Source organism: Aethalodelphis obliquidens, unplaced genomic scaffold, assembly GCF_003676395.1.
Source record: "Aethalodelphis obliquidens isolate GAN/ISIS:26980383/991018 unplaced genomic scaffold, ASM367639v1 scaffold1, whole genome shotgun sequence".
Classification (NCBI taxonomy): Eukaryota; Metazoa; Chordata; class Mammalia; order Artiodactyla; family Delphinidae; genus Aethalodelphis; species Aethalodelphis obliquidens.
The window spans coordinates 30,826,536-30,854,018 of NW_020837945.1; the positions used below are offsets into that span (position 1 = coordinate 30,826,536).

General features: G+C 34.4%; 1 protein-coding gene across 5 annotated transcripts in view; it reads left to right on the plus strand.

Moving 5' to 3' along the window:
• ROBO2 (roundabout guidance receptor 2) overlaps positions 1–27,483 on the plus strand; it is a 1,637,092-nt gene that overhangs the window by 1,479,790 nt on the left and 129,819 nt on the right. For all 5 annotated transcript variants that reach the window (XM_027102521.1, XM_027102511.1, XM_027102532.1 and 2 more), the window contains one exon: positions 8,510–8,648. In XM_027102521.1, coding sequence (XP_026958322.1) covers positions 8,510–8,648 — 139 coding nt within the window. The remainder of the gene's footprint in view (positions 1–8,509; positions 8,649–27,483) is intronic.

Genomic DNA, 27,483 nt, shown 5'->3' on the forward strand with positions numbered 1-27,483 from the left:
CTGAACATTAGCATTGAAAACCCACAAGTACAGCTATTCTATTTAAAGAAACACTCATCTCTATTCTTCTGTAGCTACCACCAGCTTTGGAACAGAAAAATGTTTCATTACAGCAGTATATATTGCCTTCAGAAGAAAATTGAAAGGGTTTAGTGTTATTACCCAAGCAATTAGACTTACCAAATGTGACTTGTGTTATGAAATATTCACCCTACTTTCTCTAAAAATATGATGAGAACTGAAGGATATCCCTAAATATGTCAGGAGTTACAGGGGGGACTTCTAAATTATTTTGAAAGTAGCTATAAACCAAAAAGATTGAATTTGTCTACAGGCAGTTCTTCTGGAACAATTTGTTTAGGAAGCTGAGAAACGTTTATCTCATGGTGTAAACTAGTTAGAACTGACCTAAGTACAATATTAAGTTGAGGGAAAAACTAAAATTCCATAATTGATAAGAAAACAACATCCAAACCTAGAAATAAAACATAAAAAGAGTAGTGATGGTCTAAATCAAGATTGTGACATCTTTACCAATACAATAGCCATCTGCAAGTATTTTGACTCTTTAATAAGTGGGATTGGACTTAGAAGTTTTTTAGTTTGAAAATTTCAAATTATGCTTTAAGAATCTGCACTTTAGGAAAAGTCTTAATCAGTGTGACTTAATTTTCAAAATGTTACTCTGCCATACTCTCTGAGTCATTTATGCTGTTTGTTCTTCTTTAATATTTGCTGACCATAAAGTAGCATCCTAGTTAAGTGGCAGTACCAAATCTAAAAATTAGAAGCAGGCATCACAGAGCAGAAGGACACTAAAATCTATGGCACAGTCTAGATGTCTTCATAAAGAATACTTTGTAGCAATTTACATATGTTAATTAAATTCTAGAGATCCTGAAGACAGAGAAACTAGAGTTGAAGTACATAATTAAATTTCCAGTTATGGGTAGGTTTGGGATGTCTGTTATCTAGAATTTAACTATCATTAAAAAGCAACTAAAAATAAGAATTGTTTCCTAATTATTTTTAAATGTTTGTAAAAGTAATACATGAAAAAAAATTTTCTGTGTTACATTTCTAATAGACATTAGAAGTATTGCAAAACTTATGATGAAATACAGAAAGAGCTTGCAACCTCCCCTCCTCCCAACACACCTACACACACACACACATTTCTCATCTTTGAACATTCCTGTAAGCCTGTTTTATCTTTTTCTTCTGGGATTTATTTCCGTATATCTATGTGCTTATTCTGCAATTTTATACATTTTAACTTCTTATTTTGGAAGGTGATGATTTGGCCCACTTATACTCCCTTCCCCAACTTCTCACCTGTACTTTCCCTTCTTTTTGTCTTTTCCCTTCTTTGTCTTTTCAGTATATTGACTTTAGAAACATTGACTATATTAATATTTAGAATTTAAGTTATTATAACCTTGTAAATATTGACTGTGAGCTAAGTGTTATGCTATTATAATGGCATTACTTTTCTGGCACTATATTTGGTCTTCTTTGAATTAATAATAAATCCATTTTTCCTTTTACTTATGTTTATCTGTGCCTGTCATGAATTCTTCTTGAAATCTTCAACAGAAGGTTTAAAATTCTCTAAATTCTATTTAGCTATTAAGTCTACCCTTGCTACAGCCATCCTGGAGGTGTCAGACTTCTGCCCAGTCCAACCAGGCTGGATTCTATTTAGATCTACCCCAGAAACTTCATTCTGATATTCATCTTCCCTTTCCTTTGATGCTGGATTCCCTGTTTCCTATATCCTGTATTTTTTTTCTTGTTTAACTCCTATATTCAGAACAGTGTTTCTCTCCTGATGTCTCCTTGACTAGAGCCTAGAGCACATTCCAGACCAAGCTATCTTTATTCAATCCAAACTTAATGGATACTTCGGCTGGTTATAGAATTCAAGTTTAAAAAAATATTTTTGCTCAAAATATTAAGGTCGCCACTTCGATATCATTTTGCTTCCATCGTTACTGTTGAGGAGTCTACTGAACTTTTGATCCCTATGCGATCATTTTCCTTTTTTTTTCTCTTTCCAAACTTTACTTAGTACCTTCTCTTTATCCCATGGTTCTGAAATGTTTCAATACCATGCCTCATTTTGGCACTTTTTTTCTTTTACTGGTTGGACACTTACTGAGCAATCTCAATCTAAAAACGCTCTATTCATACAAGTCAATGAAATATACTGTCCATTTTTTCTATTCCATTTCTCTGTCGAGCATAAATTCATTAATGAGACGTTAAATCTCCTAGATCTTTCTTTTCTTGAAATATTCCTTATTTATAGCATCTTGTTCTTATTTCATGGATGTTTTAACTTATCTTGCATCTCAGGATTTTAACAATATTCTTTTTTTTAAATAAAATTTTCTCATGATGCATTCCTCCTTTTCTTCTAAGTTCCTTTCCCTGACCTCTCGCCTGCATTGTTCTGTCTTTTACACTGGAGGCTTTCTTCAAATGACTGTTTTCTTTGGGATGAGGATAGAGGTTGGGTCTGGTTATATTGATATTCAGTTATTGAGTGAGAGATAATAGTTGATGGCCTGAGTGTAGTTGAGATACTGTGAGACAAAGCTATGAGGGAAGAAATCTCAGAACCAAACCTTAGGAAATATCTCTGTGTTATTGATAACTTGTGGCCTTCATTTAAGAATTTAAAACATAAGGTGTTATTAAAATCAAGGTGATTGTTAAGAGCAATTTAGTTCTTTTAAATAATATTAACTTACAAGTTTTAAAACAGCAAAATATTTCTCACTTGTTCACTTATTTAATAAATATCTTTTGGACACCTACTATGTGCCAGGCTCTGAGTGTTTAAATAGAGTTAGGGAAATGAATAGACAGGTGCCCTGCTTTCAGTATGACTCTCATATCATATTATATCAGCAATAACACGAAACTTTGCCTCTAAAGCATGGTGAGAAAGGCATTCTTTTCCCTCTGAGAATATTTACCTATGTTTGCTTTTGCTTCACAGGATGGTTTCTTTCAGACAAAGAAAATTCTTGGCAAGAAGAGAAATTAGTGCAGCAAGGATTTATTTAATCCCAGTCAGGCAGACTGATCATTATCATCCAGTCTATATTGGAAGGGCACAGTAATTCGCATTCAGTGGCTATCATAACCCCCTGCCCCTCACAGATACCCATTTAAAAAAGGAGACATACTACGACTAGCCATCTCACTTTCCAGTTTAATAGACACTACTGGGTGGCAGATCCTTCTGGGTCAACTGAAGTTAAGATAAGATTTACAAGCAGTGGTTAGGTCTCATGTGCTTTTACTGCATAGCTTTGGTCTTAGAGGATTTAAAGGACTCTACCTATATAATTATTGCCATAATGCTACTTTTATAATGTCAAGCAAAGTTTATTTTTAAATTGTTAAGGTTGTCCTAGTAATAGCTGTCACAGCATAGCCTTTACCAATTTTACAGCCATAGTCAATGACTGAATACAGTTGAAAGAAATTTGTTCTCTGAACACTTAATTTCCTTCATTGTAGCATGTAAGTAAGAAAGTTAAGAGATATTATGCAACCACATTTCAGATTTATGGTTTTGGGGTTGAAGTGAATATTTTGATTTCTGAATATTATTGACGTAACCACAAGGAGACTTGGCATTTGATTTTATTACAGTTGCATACAAAGCTGGAATTTCCACAATGGCAATTTGGAACTAAATTAACCTGGCTACTTGAGACCTGTACTTTACATAGTACCACGCTGCCAAAGAACACTGCTATCTCAAGAGAGATTAATCTTATAAGCAAACTATGCAAGTGATTCAAATCCAGTTAATCTCACAATAAAAAAAATGTTAATTGCATTGGCAAAGACATTGCCTCTGATCACGCAATGGCTATCTAATTAAGGATCGGGCCATTCAGAGGGACTCTAATCTCATTGATAAACCTTCAGCAAATAGCCCTTGAGATGTCTACCCGTGTTTCAATGTGTGATCAGCCATAAGGTAACAATATAGAAAAATCAGTGACCTTATTTTGACATGCCTTAAAATGTGGTTTGCTTGTTAGTCAGTAGTTCAAGATGTTTCATGTATATTTATTGTAGTTGTCCAGAGCTTCATGGAGTACAAACTTCACGGGGCATTGATGGTTATTGAATGTGGTCAGTTATCGACTTGCTGGATGCTTTTCTTGTCATCTTACTTTCTAATCCTTCTAACTACATTATTTGCAGATGATTTTGACACAAAACAATAAACCCCAAGATAATTCCTTGTAATTTTTGTAATTTGTGTCTGAAAGGGGTGTGGTTTTGTGTTTAGCTATGGTAGCAGTAACCTCTGCAAAGGCAAAGCATTTAAAAATACATTTCTGCCTGTATAACTTATTTAGTCTTTAATACTCATATTTTTGATTCTCAGATTTTCTGGAAATAAAGTCGAGTTAAGTAAACTGAAAATAATTCCTACCAAAAACTGTCTTTCCATCTAAATAAACGTTAAGCAAACCTACAGTTTTTAACATACTGTTTTTTTGTGAGCTGTTAAAATTACAAAGTAGAAGATGAACTTAATATAATTAGCAGAAAACAACTGACATAATGAATAACATAATTTAGAGATAATTGCTGCAACAGGCGCTATGGAAATTCTCAGAACAATTTTTTAAAAGTTGTGACCAAATTCCAACGAATTGGTAAATTTCAATGTTACTTTGTTGGAAGGCACAACCTCAGGTACATTCAGGTATAAAACCCTTTCTGATGTGCCATGTATATGCAAATGACTTTCTTCTGGGTTATTCTTTGCATTGTCCGTTTTTTTAAATCAATTGAATTGCATTTTCCACCATAAACCAATGTTAGGCTTCCAAAAATTCTATACCACATAGTCTCCTGTGGTTATCTAGTTGCTTGGCAACTAAACTCTGCTTGAGGGCAGAAGAGAATAGACAAAGTTCCTTGCAAAGTTCTCCACCCCTACTGAGTTCATCAGAACAGCAGCAGGGAACCCCATAACTTTCTTCCTTCTTGAAATTGTAAATCAGGTGCTTCCACGTGTCTCCATACAAAATAGTGGGACTTAGAACAGGTATGATAACCAAAAAAATCCTCAAGGACCCTAATGGTGTCCTCTGAACGAAGAGACAATTTTAGTTTTGTGGCAACTCTTTCAAAGTTTGCTCTTTGAATTAATTATACTCATATGTTGCAATTTTGTGACTGGTGGCATGTTAAAGGAAACATACAATAACTTTGCCTGAAGATATTCATGTGTATTTTAGTGGAACTAATCTATATACTCTTATGCAATTTACTTTGTAGTCAGCATCATGCCATGAAAAATTTCCATGTTAGAGAGATAGATACAGAGATAGCATTAACATCCCAAGGTATGATTTTGCCACAATTTATCCTAAAATCCCCGATTTTCCAATACTGCCAGCATTGCTGCCATGATCCTATGTTGTTCTTATCTTTTGTTGCAGTTATCAATGATCGAAGTTACTGTTCTGTATTATTTGTATTGTGGAGTGTCTGCAAGTAATGACTATTTTGGTTCTTCTCCAATACTCACACTTTCCTTCTTTTTCTTACTGATTATTAATGTCAGCATGTCCATTTTGTTCCTGATTGTATTAGGCGAGACTTTAGTATATTACTTTTAAAGAATAATTTTTGCATTTAGTTTCTGATAAAATATCTTCGTTATACTTAAGAAGTTTCTTGTGATTCCTTCTTATTTAGAATTTTTTTAATCCAACAGGTTCTCTATGTCTATAGACGTAATCATATTTATTTTCTCCTCTCTATAATATAAGTAGCCTCCTTTACCATATTAATTATGAATGCATTTGACTTCAAGTAACAGAAGGCTAACAATGGGTTAAGTGTAAGGGGTCCATTTTTTTCATATCTACCATATCTGCAGTGAAAGGATTGACACAGTCACACACCATATCCATACTTTACCTGCCACTTTGTTCCAGTTTGCCAAATGGAAATTTTAGAATCTTTCTAGACTTTCCTTCCACATCTGATTGATCACCCAGTTCTGGTATCTCTTCATTCTGTTCCCTCTTCCATATCCCTAGAACCACTGTCAGTTCTAAGCTCAAATAATTTCTTACAATAACTGTTTGACCTAATTCACTGCTTCGTATTCTCTTCTAATTCATTTTTCACAGATCTGCCAACACGATCATTTTCATATGCTTATTAAAAATGCTGCTGCCTTAGTTAAAATCTTTCAACATCTCTCTATCACCTTTAGGGCAGAGCTCACATTCCTTGACATGGTATAGAAGGCCCATCATTGTCTCACCATTTACCAACTAACTAGTTTCATCTCTCACCACTTTTCTGATGAAACCAAGCTGCTGGCTCTTCACCAGCTACCAAGCTAGAAACCTGGCATAGGAGAAGCTGCATTAACATGTGCTGAATGAATGAGTGGATGAGGGAAAGACTTCTCTTAGCTTACTCATCCGTATGCCAAGTTTTAGGACAATTCCCCCTTTAAAATCAGAGGGAACAGGAGGGATAGCCTGACACACGATTTCTCATTCATTAGTGATATCAGCAGTGGCTTGGATCTCTTTTAATATTGGGTTACTGCAGCTTTTGGATGAATATCCCTAAGTGATAGCAAAGAAGAAATCAATCCTGCTTTCTATGCTAATGACTCATCTTTTTCTGTTAATATTCCAAACACTCGTAAGAAGATACTGATCCTATTGCCTATATACTGCTAAAAACAGTAGCTCAATATGAACTATGCAGGCACTAAGATAGTTTGACGCACACAGTGTCCAGTGGTCAAAGGAGAACACTAAGTAATTCTATCCAACTTGCAGATTTGTTCTGTGGTCAAAGGGGCACACTTAGCTGCTAATTGTTTCTGACCACCTAAAATCTTTTGAAGCAAACTTTTCCCTCAAGTCTATATGGATTATTTCTAAATCCTGCATTAGAAAACCTCTCCATGATAAAGTCCATGAGCCTTGTTTTACGGCTTGGGGTTTGGGGGCCCCAGTGTACAGATACTTGAGCATGTGCAGGTCTGTCTGTGTTTAAAGAAAATTTTGATCCCTACTGTCAGCTGCCCTGTGGACAGATGCAGTTGTCTTCCTTCTGAATACCAATGATGGTTGACTTTATTGCAGTAAAATATGCTTTTGTAGCTTACACATTTGTTTCATAAATACGGGTCTTTATTTAGTCAGTAAAATCATATACTTCCAGTCTATACTCAGCATATGTTATTTGATGTGATTTATTTTCCTTAAAGATTTCTTGCTAAATATGTTTCAGTTTTTGTGCCACTGTATTCACATTCTTAAATTGGGTTTGAAACTAAAGTTCTAAGTGACTAAATATGGCCATATGGCCATAAATTGTGTCAACTCCCTATGGATTTCATTCTTCTTTTCCTTGACTTCTCTTCCTACTTCAATAAGTAGCAATATTGGACTTGCCTATGATTGAGAGACATGGGCTAAGAAAAATTTAAATGGTGATTTTTCCTGTATCAGAATCAGATCATTATAAAAAAGAGAGGAAACTAGACAAGAGATTGAAGTGTTTACAGATATGTAAAACTACATTTTGTTTTATACCTCTCTTCAATAGTAAGATTCTTATGGACAGGAATTTATTTTTTCCAGGCTTTATTTAGAAGAGTGTTAGAATGCAGATTAACAGTGCTAGGTACAGATTAACAACAAAAGACTAAAGGACGGAAACACTAAAACAGAATACTAGAGAAATAAACAAACAGAAAAGTTAAGTAAATAAAAATGAGCAAGTATCTGGAACACTTAGGAGAAGATAATTAGAAGTAGCCTTAGAAAAGTATGTGACAGTAAATAGTTTACAATAATTAATAATGATAGTGTTTTTTATTTAAGAAAAATTAGATTGACAGATTTTTTAAAAATTTAAGACACACAAAAAAATCATATATGAAGTGAAAATATTCATGGAAGTATTGGGTCCTTATCAAATGGATAGGCTTAGTGAGAAAATTTAGATAATACTCATCTTGAGAGCACAACGTTTTTAGTTTTCTCTAGCATTCTTGATGGAATATTAATATTTGTTTCCTTTTTGATATTTTCCATTAGTTTCAACTTTCAGTTTTCCCACTCTGAGTCATTTTAATGGATTAAGATAATCATCTCTTTCCTTGTTTCTTTGGAATTCATTGTTCAGGGTTTTTTTTATGACAAGTTCCACATGATTTAGTTCAGAAATTCACAGAAGAGTCAATTTAATATTTTCCAACAGATTGTATGGGTTTATATGCAAACCATAGTTATTTATGTGTTCCAAAAATATTTTATCTTATACAATTACATTGGATCTGTAGGGCCTTATCAAGACATAGTTGAGCTATAAAATTAGGTACCTATGTACCAAAAATAAACCACATATTTTCTATGCTTTTTTTTCTCAATGCACTTGAAGTATGCACAACATTCATTTTATTTTACTTTTTTTTTTTCCTAAGAACGACCCGCATTTCTCAGGAGGCCAATTAACCAGGTGGTGCTGGAGGAAGAAGCTGTAGAGTTTCGTTGTCAGGTCCAAGGAGATCCTCAACCAACTGTGCGGTGGAAAAAGGATGACGCAGACTTGCCAAGAGGAAGGTAAGAGCATTATATGGATGGAAAATTGTTAGATAACCATTGAATAATTATAAAAGAAAAAGACAGCCTCCATTGTACCACCAAACACTCATATCCTGGTATGTTATTTTCACACATGATTTTTATATATGAAAGCCAGATATCTGCTGTTTTATATACTGAAGTCCTCCAGGCTTTTGATGTCACTGTTTCATTGAATTTTCACATAAATGCCTGACCCTCCACTCCATCTATTATGCCCCAATATCAAGGATTCCTAAGGTACTCTCTTCTCCTGACCCCATCTAGGCCTGCCATTCTGTTCCTGCTGAATTTCTAATGACCCACCCATCCCAAATGCCCCCTTCAACTACTGCTCTGTTGCCATGGCTACTGGGTGTAGCAGACTGTAGGGTCTGCAATAAACAATGGATCTCATTCAATACAATAAGGAAAAGGCACATGGCTATCCACATAAGGAATTTTTCACTTAAGGACTTCCTGTCACTTTCTCACTTGCCATCTCTTCATGGAGATCTTCTCTTCCAACTCTTTTCTATTCTTATCACCAAACCCAAAACCCAATCTCTCAGCTCTCTAGGGTAAGTCCAGAAATGCTTGTCATCTTTTATAAAAATAAAAATAAAACTTTTTTGTAGTCTAAATTCTCCCAGGACCTTGCCTTTTATGATCAAATAAATCATTCAAGTATTTTTTTTCTATGTAACAAGCATATTTAACTATAAGATTTCTTTTGACTTCATCCTAGTCCTACCTTCTGAAACTACAGCCATCACACCTACTACAATGAGGGTCTGCAAAAAATTTCACATCCTGCTTTTTTGCCAATTTTCTTTCCTAAAAAAGAAATTAGGTTTCATTCAACTGACTGAAAGTAAACATCTTTCACAGAAATCAAATTGAGTTTCTTTGTGCTTTCACTGGCACTGCTATCGAGTCTTTCCTGAATTTATACATTCATTTCAAAATCTCATTTTTACATATCCCTAGGTCTCTGATACTATACTTTCTAAAGTCACATCATCAACAGCACTGGCTTCAAATGGACCAAACCTTTTTAATAGTGACAGGTTCTTTGCAATCTATAGGAAAGAGACAAGTGAAAATTTTACTTTGCTTAGCTTTTCGGCATAAATTGTAGGGAAAGTTGACTATGTTTCTTTTCTCACTTTGCTGTCAGACACCTAGTTTTAAAGCATGTTATTAAGAGAGGTTAGTGAATGTGAGCCTCCTCAAACTTTCTCAGTGGAGAAGCAGGTTGAAGAGCAAGTAGAGGTGATGGAATTGAGGTATTGGAGTCCATCTTCTGTGTATACTCAATAACTTTCCCCAAATTTGAGGGCATTTCGTGTATAATTTTAAAATGCTGATGTAAGACTAAGAGATGAATTATACTGTAAAATTAGTGTAGACAAAGATTAATTTTCAATTAGTAGAAATAAAAAGGCTGTCCATAAAAAAATCTTGCATTTTGGAATAATTTCGTATTTACAGAAAGTTTCAGAGATAGTACAGAGAATTCCCACATACCCTATACCTGGTTTCCCCTATTGTTAACATCTTACACAAATATGAAAGATTTGTAACTCATAATAAACAAATGCTGATACATGATAATTAAAGTTTATATGTTATTTTGATTTCACCAGTCTTCCTTTTTCTCCAGGATCCTACCTGGGGTATTTTAGTTGGATATTATAGGATATTGCATTAAGTTGTCATGTTTTCCCAGTCTCCTCTGTTCTATGACAGGTTCTCAGTCTTTCCTTGTTTTTATGACCTTGACAAGTCTTAAGTATCCTAAGACTGTTCTGGACAGGTATCCTAAGAATGTTCCCCAAACTTGGGATTGTCTAGTGTTTTCTCATGATTAGACTGGCTTTCTGGGACTTCAGGAAGAAAGTCATGGAGAGTGCCCTTTTTGTCACATGATTATCAGGGGTTACATGATATTCACATTACATCCCTGGTGATCCTGATATTTTTAATCATTAAATAGGATCCTATTGACAAAAGTTGAGAAAATAGAAAGTGGTAAGGGTGTATTACATTTTAATGCGTCTAGGTCTTTGAATTAAGGTAAAATACAACTTAAGCCCTGTTTGATTTGTTCCCAGATTGCTCTAGGTGTTAGGTCGTTAAACCTGACAGCTTTGTTTGCCACAATATTCTCCAAATCTTGCCGTATTCATTTGCTTCCGAGCTCAAATAATACATACAAATCAAACAGCAGCCTTAAAACTGCCTATTTAGAATGGCTGATATAAAGGCCTCTAAAAGACGAAGTTGAAATTTTTCGAAATCATACCTCTACCAGCTTTCCTTAAAACATTTCGTAAGTTTGTCCTCTTTATTCTTCTGTTACTGGCATGATATGACTACAGTGCTTTGTGTGACCAGCTAAATATTTTTAAAGTCTTAGGCAAATGGAAATGCTGCGTAAGCTTTAAATTGTATGTTAGAAAGGCTTAAAGCAAGGATCAGTGCAATGTAGAAATTGAGGTCAGTACTTTTATCATGATAGAAGCCATGTACTTCTTCTTGAAATCTCAATCTTTAAATGGTATTTCAAAGAAGCTTATTCACTCTTAGATTTGTATGCATTAGCATAAGCTTCACATATGCATAATGAGGGGGAAGGAGACCTTTTTGCTTGGGGAGGAATAACAGTAATGACTTAACCAACCATAGCCTAAATCAACAGCATTGATTCTATTACATTATTTAGGTCTCAGACTAGGGAGATGGCCATTGTTCTTGTGCAAGCAATTGTGTGGAGTGGTGTGGAGGATGACATTTCTTTGGCTTAACGTTTAATGCAATTTGAATAAGGTTTGTGTAGTGGTTCATGCTTAACACATTTATAGTAAAACTTTGTGGGGCAGCTGCATAGCCTGTAATTACTACGTAAGTAATATGTGACTATTTTTCTTTTGGAGACAAGAAAAGCTTTTCAATTCAAGTTTAAATTTATGAAATGCTGTGATAGCTATTTAAACTTTCAACACAGAAGAAGATATCTGTGCCAACCTTTCAGTACCCAGAGATGAATTAAAGGAGTATTTTTTTCTTCACTGTGAAAACAGTTTTTAAGTAGTACCCATATACCTCTTTCTTTGATTTAGCCCTAAATTTCTGACCTTTCTCAGTAACTATCATTAATGAAATTACAACTTACCATTGGTGAGTTTTATTAAAGACATTTTTTGATTAGATAAATATTTCGGTGAGGTTGGTAAATAGCAATTCCCAAGTCTAACAATAACCCAGATGCCCAACCAGGGAAAAGTTATTTATTTAGACATTTTCCATATAAAAAAGGGACAAAATAGGAAGGAGCCTTCATTTTATATATGCTACTGTTAAAATGTTAATTGCTTGTGTGGCCCAACACACAGCAAGGCCAAACAAACCTAAGTGTCGCAGTTTGGAGCAGAGAAAGGTTTGCTGCAGGGCCATGCAAGGAGAGGAGTGCATCATGCTCTAAAAAAACCCCAAGGTCCCCCGATGGGTTTTGGCAAAGCATTTTTAAAAGCCAGGTGAGGGAGGGGGTCGCAGGGTATATGATCAGCTCATGCACAATTCTCTAACTGGCTGATGGTGAGGTAACAGGTTGATGTCACAGGGATTAACATTATTAGTCTTCGTCTCCTGGAGGCCTGGACCTACGTGCTCATGGCCATCAAGTAGTTAACATCTTCCAGTTGGTGGGGGGTTTTCACATCTCTCAAACAGCTCAGGAAATGTGCATCAGGTACTGTTATCTAGGTACTTCAGAGAGGAGCTAAAGCAGAGGATATGGGGGAGAGCTTGTCATGGGAAGGCCCCATAGGATCCTGCTTGGTTACATTTGCAGAAACATCTTACAATACTACTATTTCACAATTGACGATTTCGGGAAGAGAAAGGTCACTGCCTTTTTTGTGATCGTGCCAGGTATCAATATCTTTTTCTCCAGAGAGTCTCAATACGTATGTGCTCAAATAAATGCACAACGACTCATTTATTAGGGATAAGAATTTTACACACCACTGTGAAAATAAAGTGGGTAGGGGAAACAAAATGAGGAGATAAGGGAAAGACATTTTGTAGATCATAATGATTATGTGTTTTAATAAAACTGTTTTTTCAAGTCATAATTGAAATTGTAGAAGAAACACTTTAAGGTTTACCTATATTTATTAAGTGCCTATTGTATTTATTAAGCGCCATTGATAGTCTGTGAAAAAAGAAGTCACTTTAAGCAAGGTAAGTATGCTGTTATTATTTTTTATTTTATGTTGATCAAATTGAGTGATGTAGGAAAGTATTTACATACTGAATACATTAATGAAAGTTAAAGCTGAAGTAATTCTAGTGTCTTGCTTGGGTGCTACATGTTTTTTTCTCAGGCAAACCTAGAGCTTTTTGCTAATTAGTACTTATCACGAAGTGTTTCATGTGATAGAAATTGCCAGTATTTATAATAACTGAGGCAATGTTCCATCATAGCATAGGGATATTGTATATTTTGTCATGAAAAAAGTATATATATGCTGAAACTTTATGAAAAATAGCATGTACTAATATAAAAGAAATAGAATACTAATCATTTACAACCAAAGACATAACAATAAAAATTGAAATTTACCAACGCTACAATATTCTGTTCAATTTAATATTTGTGAGGAGAATAAAAATATCTCTTCTCAGAATTTGGGTAAGAAGTAGTATGATTAATTCAACTATGTTTTCTTATCTGGGTTTGTCTGTACAGTTTGTATTTCAGATAATTATTAGCAATCTTTTAAAGGACTATAAACAGGAAATTTAACATCTTGCATCAATCATATATCAGTATACCACTACTATTGAGTTCCAAGATATTTTTTATTTCATTTTTATTTATTTTCTAAACTAACTCTAAAGTGACACTAACTTTCTCAATAAGGATCTAGAGTAGAGAAATGAATGTTCATAATAGCTTGTCACAGAAAAAAAGAAATAAAATATGTCATTTACATTCTTACGTATGCCTGCGAATTCTAAATGCAGTTGATGGCTTTCACATAGTGGATATAATTCATGAATATTTCATAAAAATAGACAAGGGACTAAAGAAAAAGAGTTTCAAGATATATAGTGCAAAATTCTATCAATTTTCCTGAACCAACTGACAAATTCCTTTTTCTAAAGTGCAAATCTATTTTAAGAGAGACTTTTTAGAGTTCTTAGTTCCATGAAATGTGAGATTCACATAAATACATGATTCCTTAAGAAAAGGAATGAATAGGACCACTTACAAGTCCCCTTTTTGTGGCGTTTTTACACTAAGTGGCTCTTTTCGCTTAGCCCTGGAAAATGTTCTTATATTAATTGTTTGGGAGCTCCATTGTTTAGAGCATGTGCTTCTGGGATGCAGAGACGCTGAACAGGTGCTAAGCTACCCTGCTGAGGAGATCAGCCTTCTTCACATACAGTGTGTGTTTCAAGGACATGTGGTAATTTGGGCTCATGATAAATAACCACGCTGATAAGGTTGGCTGGTCAAGATTGGTCAATTAAAGTGGTTTTCAAAAAAGAAGGAATAAAACCTGAGAGCACGAGAAAAGCAATGTATATAAATATTGTATGTGGCATTTGAAACAATAGACTGGTCCCTAAGATTTAGAAATATAAGGAGAAGCGTAAATGAAAATTCTATGATTTTTCAGCTATACAGATGTCTTAGCCATTTCTGCTTGAAAAAATAATTAGAACTGCCTGGACCATTATTGTGGGATCTTTTAATAGAGCAACCAATAACAAAGAATATTTAGGTCATTGTCAGGGATGTTGGATTTTAGCCTTGTTCTGACACTGTTTGATCATTTATCCCTTTAGTTATACTCGCATGTTCTGGAAATGATGTTCAACAGATTTCTCTACCACTAACTAGGAGTGTGACCTTGAAGAAGCTATTTAAACTCTTTGTGTTTTACATCCTGAAGATATGGACCAGCAATGCATTGGGACTAATGATTAACTTATACTTTGACTCATTTGTACAGGGTGAATAATTATGCCATCCATTCTAATTCAAAGGGTTATTAAAATGATATAACTTATTCAGAGTACTGTAAACACTGTACAGTTGGTGTACATAACAGGTGCCTCATTTTTATAAATCCTACTGATTGGTGGTATTTATTAGTTATGTAGATAACTACAAAGAAAACATAGTTAATGCTAAAAAATACAGAGTATATAATTTTCATGAAATAAGCACAATTCTCCTCTCTCTGGCCAATTGATTTCCAAAGAAACACATAAAATATTATTGATTGAAGAGTTATCACTTTTCCTTTTAAATCATATAGGTTTATTTATAAATTTTTCCAGCCCGTTTGCCAAGCCTAAAAGTTGTCACCCTCTTCTCTACCTCTGGGAGATTGAACATGGTCCAGATATTATACTCTAACCCCAGTGCAATCAGTTATCTGGGTTGGGAACTTCAAATTTCACACATTACCTGTATCCTTTGTCCACTGGTAATAAGAAAACCACCATCTTTCATAATCTTTGTAAGAAGATTATGTAATGATTAAAGCAAGTATTATTGGAGGACTTACTATTTGCCATGCATTCTTCTAAATGATTTTTGCATATATTAATTTCATTATTTTAAAGCTTAGTGTTCCAGAATAATATTACTCCCATTTGAGGTATGTGGAAATAGCTTAAAGAAGTTGTTTCCAAAGACACACATTAATATGTGTTAGGGCCAGGACCTGACTTAGTATCTGTCCAACATGAAACCTGTATTTTAAACTAATGGGCTCTGTAATTATGTGATTATGAATTGTTTATGGAATTGAGCCCCTTACAAATTTTACATTTTAGATAAAATTTTAAATAATTGGTTAGAAACACTATATTATGAGCAACTTTATAGGAATACTGTATAGCATTACTATTAAGGGTAGTTTTTAGACCAATTGCATAACCCTCACATAAAATGTCCCAGTGTTTTGAGAATCTAAACTTGGACCAGGTCAAGCTTCCCTCCTTGGAAGCTGAAAATATAGATTTTGTTTATAAACAGAATTAATTAGCAATTTTCAGAGGGATGCCAAAATGGTATTTTTTCTGTGTTTTCATCAAATAGGTGCTAATAGTTGCTGTTAACACAAAACTAATTGCCACCTAGGGTGGGGAGTGCAAGTTGCCTCGTCCTGTGACCACACTGGCCCATCTGTTGAGAATCTCTGCTAAGGAACAATACAGGAACTGGCATGCAGTTTGGGTTCTGGCCAGTGGTCAACTAACAAGCTGGGACCACTTGGACTAAGAAATGCCTTGAAGTCAGAGATGCTCTGCTGTCCATTAACTGGCAGCTCTTGTGTTGTGTGAGGGCAGAGCCAAGACCAGGTGCCAGTTTGCAAAGCAAAGGATCTGTCTGAGTGCCGCCTGTCACTGGCATGTGAGTGTCGTCCCACCAGGAGCCACAGCAGGTGTGCTTCGTCCATCAAAGTGTGGCATATTAGAGCATTCAGCTAGGCTAAGGTCGGGACCAGGGCAACATTTTACCTTAGCCCAAACAGGAGGACAGACCAAAGGCTTACCAGGACATGAGATAGTTGTCACATCACACCGTATCCCAACGGTGGATATACTGGATGTTTATCATTAGAGACGCTCTTTCTCATACCTGGGTTCTTGCTTTAACTAAATAAAGGGAAGAGTTATGTAATTGACTGTATCAACACAAATCCTGGCCTTTATAAGACAATTTGGGGTTACAATCACTTAGATGAATTAATTACTCCACAGGCTTTTCAAATTAAGATACAGTTCTGGTTGTTTGTTTATTTTTTTCTGTTGTTATTCTTAATAAATTGAATCGTAATGTGGAGCTGCAAGGTTAACTAGAATTTAGGAGATCAACATTCTTATCCCAGCCCTGTCATAACGCATGATGTTATTTTAAACAATTTATGTTACGTGTCTGAGTACCACAGTCCACATCCGCAAAATGTGTAAGTTGCCTTGGATGGTTTCTGCAGTACCATTAAATTCCAAAATGGTATGAATCTATGAATGGCAACGATGCAAAACGATTTATAAAGTATAATACATTTTTAGAGGAAAAAATCCCTAAGCTTTCAAATGAATGAGCCTAAAAAGGAATATTAAAATTACTCATATAACCATTACCAATGGTATCTACTTTTTACGTTTTGCATATATCTTCTCAGATTTCTATGTGTAAATGGGCTTTTTTTTTATTCAAAATTGTTTTTGACCCTGAATGCTTATCTAAAATGTCTATTTAAAAATTTTACTTAAAAAGTTTATTAGACTTTATTTAAAAAGTCTAGTACTGAATCAAAAGAGTTGTTTTTAATTGCATTTTCCTTTCCCATAAATATAATATTAATAAATTATATTTACATAGTGCTTACTCTATATCAGACCTACTTTAGGCATTTTACATTAATACACATCCTTAGGACTTGATGTAAATACTATAATTATTCCAATATTACAAATGGGAAAAATGAGGTATAATGAGGTTAAGTATGACCAAGTCACTTAGTAAGGGGTCTAGGATTTCTGGCTCCAAAGTCCACACTCTTGACCACTACTCTGAGGTACTGGATGGGAACAACTTTTTTCCATTTTCCATTTGGGATTGAAGATTAGGAAAATACACCTTAGTAAACGCCTGGAGCATTTAGAAGTGTCACTTTCATCAGAAAGTCACAAAATATATCTGTGTGGTAAAGTACGTAATAAAGATTTTATAATCTTCATTAAAATGGTACTTATAAGCAATAAATAAATCCATTATATCATATCAAATAAATTTTCATCTGTAAAAAATTTATTTTACACTGCCCATTGAAATAGAATTTATAACTATCTTTATTCTCACAGAACATTTTAACAACATATGTGTGTTCTTCACAACAGTGTATCTGGAAAAAAAATAAAGTCACGAGAAACACATTAGAAGCTAAAGAAATGTTTGCCAAGTGAATTAAATAGCATGAGTAAAGGATAAATACTAGAACTATGAACTCTTCCAGGGCATGACACTTTAACTCATCTTTTCATTCTCAGGGCACTTTCGAATTTTCTAAAAGAGTATTTTTTTAATATTTTCATGATAATATTTTATTATCAACAGTTCCATGGATGGTTATAAACTGGAAGGCAGGACTGTGTTCCAGACTTTATATTTTCTACAAACATATATATATTTTTTATTTCTTATAATAGTCCCTTTGGGAAAGTTGCTGCTTGACCCACATATTCACATCAACTGGTATGAATTGAAAGACAAAGGGAAAAAAAACAAATAATGACTTGAGACCCAGTATTACAATGACAATGTGAATGAGGATTATATCTTTGTTAGTGTGTGAAAAAGATACAATTGCCAGAGATAAAAGATAAGAGAACGCTTCCAAAGCACACTAAGAATATACTCCACCACAATAGAAACAATTCTTAGTGAAATCTATTTTAGTTGGTACACAGTATTAACTCATTGGAGCCTCATTCTAAAAGACCATATTTAGACAGGGAGAGTTGTGATTGGGGCACAGTGAACCTTTGCCAATAAATACAAGTACTAGAAGTTTCTTCTGAGAAGGTGATTGATCAATCATGTAGCTCTGTGGAATAGCCTTAAGGAGTTCCCTGGTTGTCCAGTGGTTAGGGTTCAGCTCTGTCAGTGCCGTGGCCCAGGTTCGATCCCTGGTCGGGAACTGAGATCCTGTAAGCCGCGCAGTGTGGCCAAAATATAAAATTTTATAAAAATTAAAAACCAAAGATCTATGTAATAACCTTGTGACAAAATCTCAGTGCAGAAATTTTGCTAGTTATTCTTATGAGCATAACTGTCACAATTGCAAAGGTTATTATAATATCTTTCAACTCATTTCCTCGACTATATAGGCATTTGGCACTTTTATAAAGAATATCTGGTTGAATATTCTGTGTCATTGCAATTCATACAACATATGGCGCTTGTTATAAAAAAATGTTCAATGAAAACTTAAATATTCCATTCATTGACTCACATTTTCTAATAGTTTTGTCCAAATATTTACAGCACATAGAGCAGAAACAAAAAAATCAATCAAGAATTTTACCTTTATTTGAGATTTCATAGAGACTGAAAGAAAATATTTTGAACATAATTTATAGTAAGATATCAATTATCTCAAAGGAATAATGAAAATCTTCAATGTAAACTAATAAAATATTATTTATATTTCATGAATTATTTCAAAAGTAACCACAGACATCAATCAAACACTTCTATGTGTTGATATCCCAGCATATTAAAAAAAAAGGAGTTTGCTCTCAAGAATTTGAGAAGGAAAGTAAGACTTTTAGAAGAAAGTATGAGATATAAAACATTAATTATTAAATAAGGAAAATTATATACAGACTATGATGTACAAGACTCTTTAGGGTTTCAGAAAATAAAAGCTTCTCTATTCCCATGTGACACTAGAAACAGGTCTGAAAGGAAGAATAGAATTTCTATAAGTGGAAAGAAGACTATTCTAAGAGATGGAAGCAGGATGAAAAAGCTCTGGTGGTGGAAAGTGTAGGCCAACAATTTGTGGTTCAGTTTCCCTGGAGCGTAGTGGAGTGGCACTTAAGGCCAGCAAGGTTAGTTGAGGCTTTATTATGAAAGCCTCTAATCCCAAGTGAAGTGTTTATACTGAACACACTGTGAAATGGGGAATTCACTAAACACATTGAATAGAAATATATTCTTGTTTCTACGTTTAGAAAATTGATTCTTACATTTATATGTAGTGTAGCTTGGAGCAGAGAAAGTTTGGAGGTAGGCATACCTGGTAGGAAGTTGTTTAAAAACTAGTTAGTGGATTACATTGGAGTATTTCCTGTGAATACCCCAACACGGGTATTAATGCAAGTGGCAATACAAAGAAAAATGTGTTGTTTTTTTTTAATTAGTAATTGATTCTATGTCAGGGTTCATGGGAGAAGAGGGATTAAAAGTAATACTGAAGTTTATTCTGAGGTTGGGTGCCTGGATGAATGATGTTGTCCTTAATAAATAGAGAAGTCAAAAGATTTGTTTAACCTAAATCATTTTTAATCATATAATAATACCATATGTAACTGAATTCAAGTTAGAATTATTTGTGAGATACAAGAGTATTTTTTTCTCTGAGTTAAGCGGAAAAAAGATTGCCAAATCAACTATGATATGCCATCTCTGATAGATGATTTCTAATTTCAGAGATTTAAAATATGAAAAATGTGTATCTTAAAATTGATTAACTATGGGAGTAAAAGCTAATGTTTACAGATGTTTTACATGCAAGTAGCTCATTTAATCAATCGTCACAATTGCCTCATGAAGTAAGTATTTTTATACTATCTTTATTTTACAGTTGAAGGATCTGAGAAGCAAATTTCGCTGGCAGACAGAGATTTAAATTGAAGCACTTTAGCCCTAAAGTATACTCTCTTAACTACTACACTAAAATAATTTGTTTCAAAGAAAATTCTATTAAGATAATAACAAAAACTATAATTTTTTGAGGGCCCACTGGCTTCACGTTAGGCTGTTTCACATTTTACAATTAATCTTTCCAACAGCCTTGAAGTATGAATCCCCTCTTTTAACAAAGGAAGAAACTGAGGCTTAGAGCAAATGAACTACACGCTCAAGATCACAGGACCTGTGGTTGGCAGAGCTGGAGTCCACACCCAGGTCTCTCTGACATCATTATTGTAATTGTTTCTTTTTCTCCCAGACTCCCCAACTCCCTTTGCCGTATTTATCTTGATCTCAAATATCCAGTCCTACGTCTAACATGTGGGGCTCACCAAATACACATTCAGTACGGTATAGTAGCTCTCAATTAGGGCCAATTATGCTTCTCCCTTTCCTAGAGGGACATTTGGCAATGTCTGAAGGCATTTTTGATTGCTACATTTGGGGGATTAGGTGCTACTGTCATCTAGTATGGAGAGGCTAAGAATGCCACTAAACATCCCACGGCAAAGAATAATCTGACCAAAATGTCAATAGTGCTGAGGTTGAGAAACCCGATTTAGTGGAAACAATGAATCTGGGCCTTGCTCACCCGAATGCTATTTTATTTGATTTTTATTTTTAATGTTAGGACAAAAATAATAGAATATAGTTCAAAGAAATAGATTTCAAAGATAATAGTCTTTTCTTATTGCCTTAACTATGAAGGTTATACCAGTGAGATGGACAAATAATACCATGAATGGACTTGACATAAACATGTCATCATTTAACACAAGAAGAAGACCCTTTGGTTCACTAATGACTTGAAGTGAATGTATATTTTTGCATATTTTCTAGAATATATGAGGCAGGGAATTTTTCTTTTCATTTCTTGTTCATGAAATTGTTGCTGAATTGATCAAACTAGTTGAGTAGCTTAATTAGAGAAGTGTCTGAGCCTTCATTTTCAAATAGACCTACCAACCCACAAGTTCTGTGACACATTTAATAAGTGCTCCTATGTCATGTTGAATTTCTAAATTACTCCATAAGCATATTTCACAAGGAAGTTTCTATGGGCAGAAGGCAAGAAAAGAAAGCCTTTTGAACCTTCCATAGAACCGCCTAGAATGAACATCTCTCTGAGGACACAGAAGCCTACCCTGCCCCTAGTGCTCACTTTGAACACCTATGAAGGAGAATTCCTGGAGTTTGTCCATCAAATACTGCAAAGCCACTAAGTATGTGGCAAATTTAAAAATCCATTTTATCCCAAACTTGCGGTCCCTTATTGCACAGATTTCATTCCCAACTCAGAAGAGTGCAAGAAGAATGGGAGCTGCTAATCAAAAAGTCTGGTCTGAGCTGTGAGTTCTGTGGACTCTTGTGAATTTAATCTCTAAAGTCCTTTTCTAAAAGAACTTAAAGTTAAGATTAATTTCTAACCAAACACAAAACTGTGAGATATATCCACTTTTCCAAATCTGATATTGCAATTTCTAGTCCTTTTGTAAAACCAAATTGTCTTAAATACACTTATGCCAATAAAATAACTATTTCTAAATTGGAGGATAATTTAACCTGCTTCAGCACTTAATTTGTTCCAACATTATCTCCTTAATTGTGATATATTTGCACTTTTTACCCTAAATTTTTCTGTTCTAATTAGTTAAAATAATAACTGCAATATTTTAAAAAGTATTTAAAAGTAATACATTTAAGGAGTTGCAGATATTATTTGAATAATCTGCTAAAAGTTAGTGAAAACATTATCACAAAATGGTTGCATATTAAGGACAGTTGTGAAAATAATTAAGCATTCCTTTCTGTTATTATGAGCCAAAGGAAAATCCCAATATCTCTAGGATGGTTTGAACTTGATTTCATATGAGTGTGGAAGGAAGAGTACATGATTTTATAAGATATATATATATATATATATATATATATATATACATACACACACAATTATGTCAATAAATAATTGAGGTTTTCCTAGGCAAATGCAACAGAAAGGCACTGGGACAAGAAAAATGAGGATACTGGCAAGTATCTTATGGGCCATGGAATCTAAGCAGGGTAGACAAATAAGTGTTGATGCAAAGGAGTAATAGAAATGGAGGAAGAGGTTCAGTTTGTAAACTGATTAAAAGAGTAGGAACCATGCAAGGTTATGGCAGGATCAGATATTTGAACTTCAGATTTCAAACATATTTGAACTTCAGATTTCAAAGATGGATCCATTCCAATTGAAGAAAAGTTCCAGGATCTTGCTATGAGACAATGGCAAAGGGAGATGGAGACAATATCTCTGAAGGAGGAGATGTTAGAGTAGTGAGAGGCAGCTACAGAAAATCTCACATAACATCTATTGGGCATTTACCATATGCTAGGTTCAGGTCTCAACACTCTAAATGTATTAACTCATTTAATCCTTACAACATCCCTGTGAAGTAGGTCCTTATTAAATGCCATCTTGGTCAAATGGAAAGAAATTCTAAAGGTTCCATTTGAAAACTGGATAACATAATTACTATTCAATGGGATAGGACTTTTTGGTTTTCCTTTTAAAACTTTGCTTGGTTTGTTTTGAGGCTATGTAATTCTTTCCAAAAATATTTATTGAGTAACTGCTCCATGTCAGGCTCTGGGTATTATTTGGAATATCTGGGAAGGTGTTCTCACTTTCACTCTTTCTCCACCCTTACACAAACCCACAGGGAAGAGCCAGATTTCTATTAATGCATGGAGGTGAAGGTGAAAATCTGAGAGAGATAGAGGATCAAGAAGTTTTACAAATCAGCGAACAGGTAGTTCAGATGGCACAGTGAAAAATTTTGTGAAGAGGACCACAAAAAAATTGTCTGAGGTTATATCAGAGGAGATAAAACTCACTGCAGAGGTGGTGAAAATGAGAGAATAAGATAACAGGAGAAGACGGAAACTTGGATGGTGACCAAGGGTACCAGGCTATGAACTTCACAGTTGTCCACAGATTTGCCAAGGGAGTTAACTCTTGGAGTCTCCGCTGTCTGTCATAGGTGTAGAAGATGGGAGAGACAGGGGGTACTCAAAAGACAGCCATAGCCTCAGTGATTAAAACTTGGAGGTACTTTTAGTTGGGATGAGCAGGGTGCTTTGGCCTTTCTGGAAGGACTCGGCTGTAGTTTGGTTTAATTGCCCAATCTCCAGAGAGGGACTCTGTTTTCACGATGGTCAATGTCTGGGATTCCCTGGCAGTCATTCTGAGGCCTTGTCTTTTGGGCCTATTATCCTGTGATTTGAAATATGCCCTGTGTTAAGTTAACTATTGTTATATTCTTGTGGGTATTTTAGTTATCTTTTTTGTTTGCTTGCTTTCTCTTAGCTTTTTAGTTGGAAAACTCCTTGCTCTCTCAACTGTGCTAAAGAGAGACTAGAAGAGGGGTTTTCCATTGATGGGTCAAGCTTACAAGGGTAGAGCCACCTTTGATTGGGATGAAGATAACGAGGATAGCATTTACGGGAAGCCAGAAAAGGATAAAATATTGTTTGGTTAATTAAGACAGAGTCAAGAATGCCATCATACTTCAAGTTTCATTTTGGCTTTCCGTATAAGCTTCCAGAATAGAACAGCAAGTTCTCTTTGGGGACCACTTTTCTCTTCCTATTTCCCTATAAGTCTAATCTCCCAAGATTTTTGTTCCCAATGAATGTTATGTTAATTTTAATTTTTAAATGATATCTGTTCTTCATACTGCTCTTAAGTGCCCTGCAGGTTTTAGTTGATCGGTGTGTCTCTAATTATCAGTGAATGATTCCATGAGATAAATAAGTGATTTTTTTAATCTTAAAAATTCTTCTGTTGAAAACAAGCAATACTTTGTAACATTTTCATGTAAAAGCTCCATAGTTAAATTTTCACTGAATTTGGAACTACGGAATGCCTATTATTGCAGACATTCCTTCATTTTCTGAAAGCATCTAAAAGGTGTAAGGTGATCTTCAGCTATTTTGATGGAGTGCAAGTATTTTGAAAACTGAAAACAAACTTTTCAAGTCTCCCTAAAAGGAAGGAAACATTTACTTGTGTAGATATTAAATATTTCCTTGTCCGATTCATAGTTTTTACGATTGGCCAACTTAATGATTAATAAAGCAGATACATAATAAAATTTTAGGTGCTAATTCAAAACACTCGTTCTAGAATTGGAGCCAGACATCCTATAATAAGAAGTAGTAGGTAATTTCAAAACTAAAAATGCTGAGAAGATAAATTTCCTTCCACAAAAAACAAAGGTGCTTTTGAGATGAGAATGGTCTTTCAGGAAGTTTTATTAGTGTAGAGACCTCACACAAGTCAAACAAGGCAATGAGATACAGGGACTTAAACTGAACATGGTAAAATTCCAGTTTGTAATAGAAAATGTAGAGTATTTCCTTTCGTCTTTTCTCCTCTCAAATTATATAATTTGGGAGATTTGGAGGGGGTGGTCCCTAAGTTATCTTAGTTATATTCATAAAAGCCAGAAAATCATGAGAAGTTCCTACCCTAGAAGCTTAAGGTACATTGGGGATTGCAAAGTATGAGAAATGTATAAAATGTGGTTATGTTATAAAACTTGGCCAGTTTTCAAAAATCTTGTTTGGTATTTTCAAAGTAAATTTAGATTTATAGGAACTCTTCCCCCTAGCTGTGAGAGGTTTCTTTAGCAGGAAGAAATAAAATAGATTATCTCACTTAAATTTGGAAGTGATTTTAGCATATAGTATTCTGTTTCTTAAAATATCAGTAATATTTTCTCTTTTGACACACTTTTAAGATTATTGAAGATCACATAAAAACAGAACCTTGCATACAAACTGTTGTTTTAAGTATTAAAAGAAATGTATTTTGTTTTGTTTATTATTTAGCTGAACAGATGGTAACGGTTTGACACAATTTAGTTCCCTTTTTCTCTCTCTCTTTTTTTCTTTTTTCCTTTGGGAAAAAAACAACACAAAAACCAGAGCTTCTCTTCCCACTTTGTCACAGCTGGTTACCAATCAATCTCAATTCACGGTACAGTGATGATAGCACATGTTGTCCGGGGGCCAAATCTGATTGGGTTGCATTTTTCAGCAGTGTTTCATATCAGAAAAAAAAAAAAAAAGGTATCTTTATAGTGGGGACTGTCAGCACATGATTGTACAACTGTCATTAATCAAACCTGGCAACAATGACTGCATTTATACAAGTCTGAGACTGGCAGATTTCACAATCAAAATCACCCAATTTCTGTTAGGATTTCTTCACCAGTAATGTTTTTTCATCTGTTTCTTTTTTTTTCTTATTTTTAATTAAAGTCAGACAATACTTCCTACATGTTGATCACATATAATATCATACCATGTTGGAAAACTAGTTGTTTTATACCAAAGTGTGCTCTAGTTACTAAAAATTTATTCTCCACTATGTAAAGAAGGCTAAGAGCAAATCAGGGAAAATTTTAGGTACATTAGATTAATAAAACAATAATTTTAAAGTATATATATATATATATATATATATATATATATATATATATTAGGAAATGCATTTATGACCCTCCTAGGATTACAGTTGGTTTTAGAGTAATACTGAGAAAAATACTGATAAAAGTTAGTTTCTGGAGTTTTTGAGACTCTGAACATAGAGTCTGATGCAGAAATACACACCTGCTCAAAGGACGTGCACACAGAGCAATAAACACACATATCAAATGGAAAAGGTGTGTTGTTCTGTGTTAGAAAAATAAATGGACACCGATGCACAGGACATCGACTTCAGTCTCTCTATAACTCGAGACAACAATATCAGAATCTTCTTCTATAAAATGGTGTTTGGAAATAGGCATTTTCTCTAATTTATTGTTGTGAAATTTATATGAATCTCAGTTGTAAACTGTAAAGATCTCTTTAAATATAAGGAACTATTATTTATAATTATTTATATTACTCAGTCAATATTTGCTTTCTAGGGAAAAATGAATGTTTCCCCAATTATCCAATCTAGTAGTGTAAAGCATCAATGAGATGACTATTAAGCATGTACGAATTTATCCAGAAAGGAATTCAAGAAATAAGGCCACAATTATTGGACCTGTGAAAATATTTGACATCTAATTTCTTGTGAAATATGTACTTTTAGGAAGCAAGTTATTGTCTCAGAGACATCATGATCTGTAGAGAAAGCAGAGACTGGTAGTAGATACTCATGACAATTTTTCTCCTGACTATAATTGTCTCAATGTGTGTGGCCTTGGGAAAGGAACTTTGTCATATTTTGCCTCAGCTTGCCTAAATGTGAAACTAGCAATGAGCCAAATATCTAATTCTTTCTGGGTTTTGAAGTTATTTAGATGTAATTTCTTTAAAACCAACCCTCAAATATCTTAAGTTTTTGCAGGTAAGAGCTAATTTGATCATAATTATAGGTTTATCATTTCTCTGATCTGAGTTGTATCTTATTGTGAAAATTGACAAAGGTACCATGACATGCTTCAGTCTCTTGGGTTGTGGGTACTGTCAGGGTTCAGGCTAGAGACTGGCACAGTGGTTCAGTTATGTTGGAAGGGACCGCAGTGTCTCCAGTTGTACAGTTCTATTAGACCCATGTAGGCAGTGTGATGAAGGAGAAAAAGTGTGCACTTTGGAGGAAAACAGACCTTGATTTGAAAATCCAGATTTCTATGTGAAAATGTCAAAATTTTAAATATCAGTTATTCCAATAATTTTAAAACATTAGTGAGCCAAAACACAACACGCACATGCATACACACACACCACTTGCTCTCATGCAGACTTCAGTCCACAAATGAGCAAACTGCAATTATGATTTTATAGTATCCGGTGTAAATTTCTGTAGTCAGACCACAAGGCCTGAATTCTAATAACAACTCTGCCACTAAAAGCTTAATTGGCATGTTGACCATTTATTCATTGAACCCATTAAGGAAAAATTTGTGGGAGTAGTTGCCATTTTGGTAGTATATCCCCTGTTTAATTTCTCTTTATAGATTCATACATCACGATTTTTAAAAATTGAAACTTTATGCTTTCTTTTGGTAGAAAGTTGTAACCTCTGTAATATAATTGATGAAGAATGTGCCAGGAGAGCTAGTTTTTAATATGGTCTAAACTTTTGCTACCAATGAATTCCCAGACTCTGAATAGCAAAGTATTATTTTTCTAATCTTAAAATTAGAATATTAGACTAGACTCAATATTTTTTCCCTATGTCTCAGAATTTATAATCTGTTGGTTTCGTGGAATAACCAATTTCCATGTATTTTCTTATAATTGCATAATTAAATAGCCTTTTCCCCCCTCTTATCCTAAAGG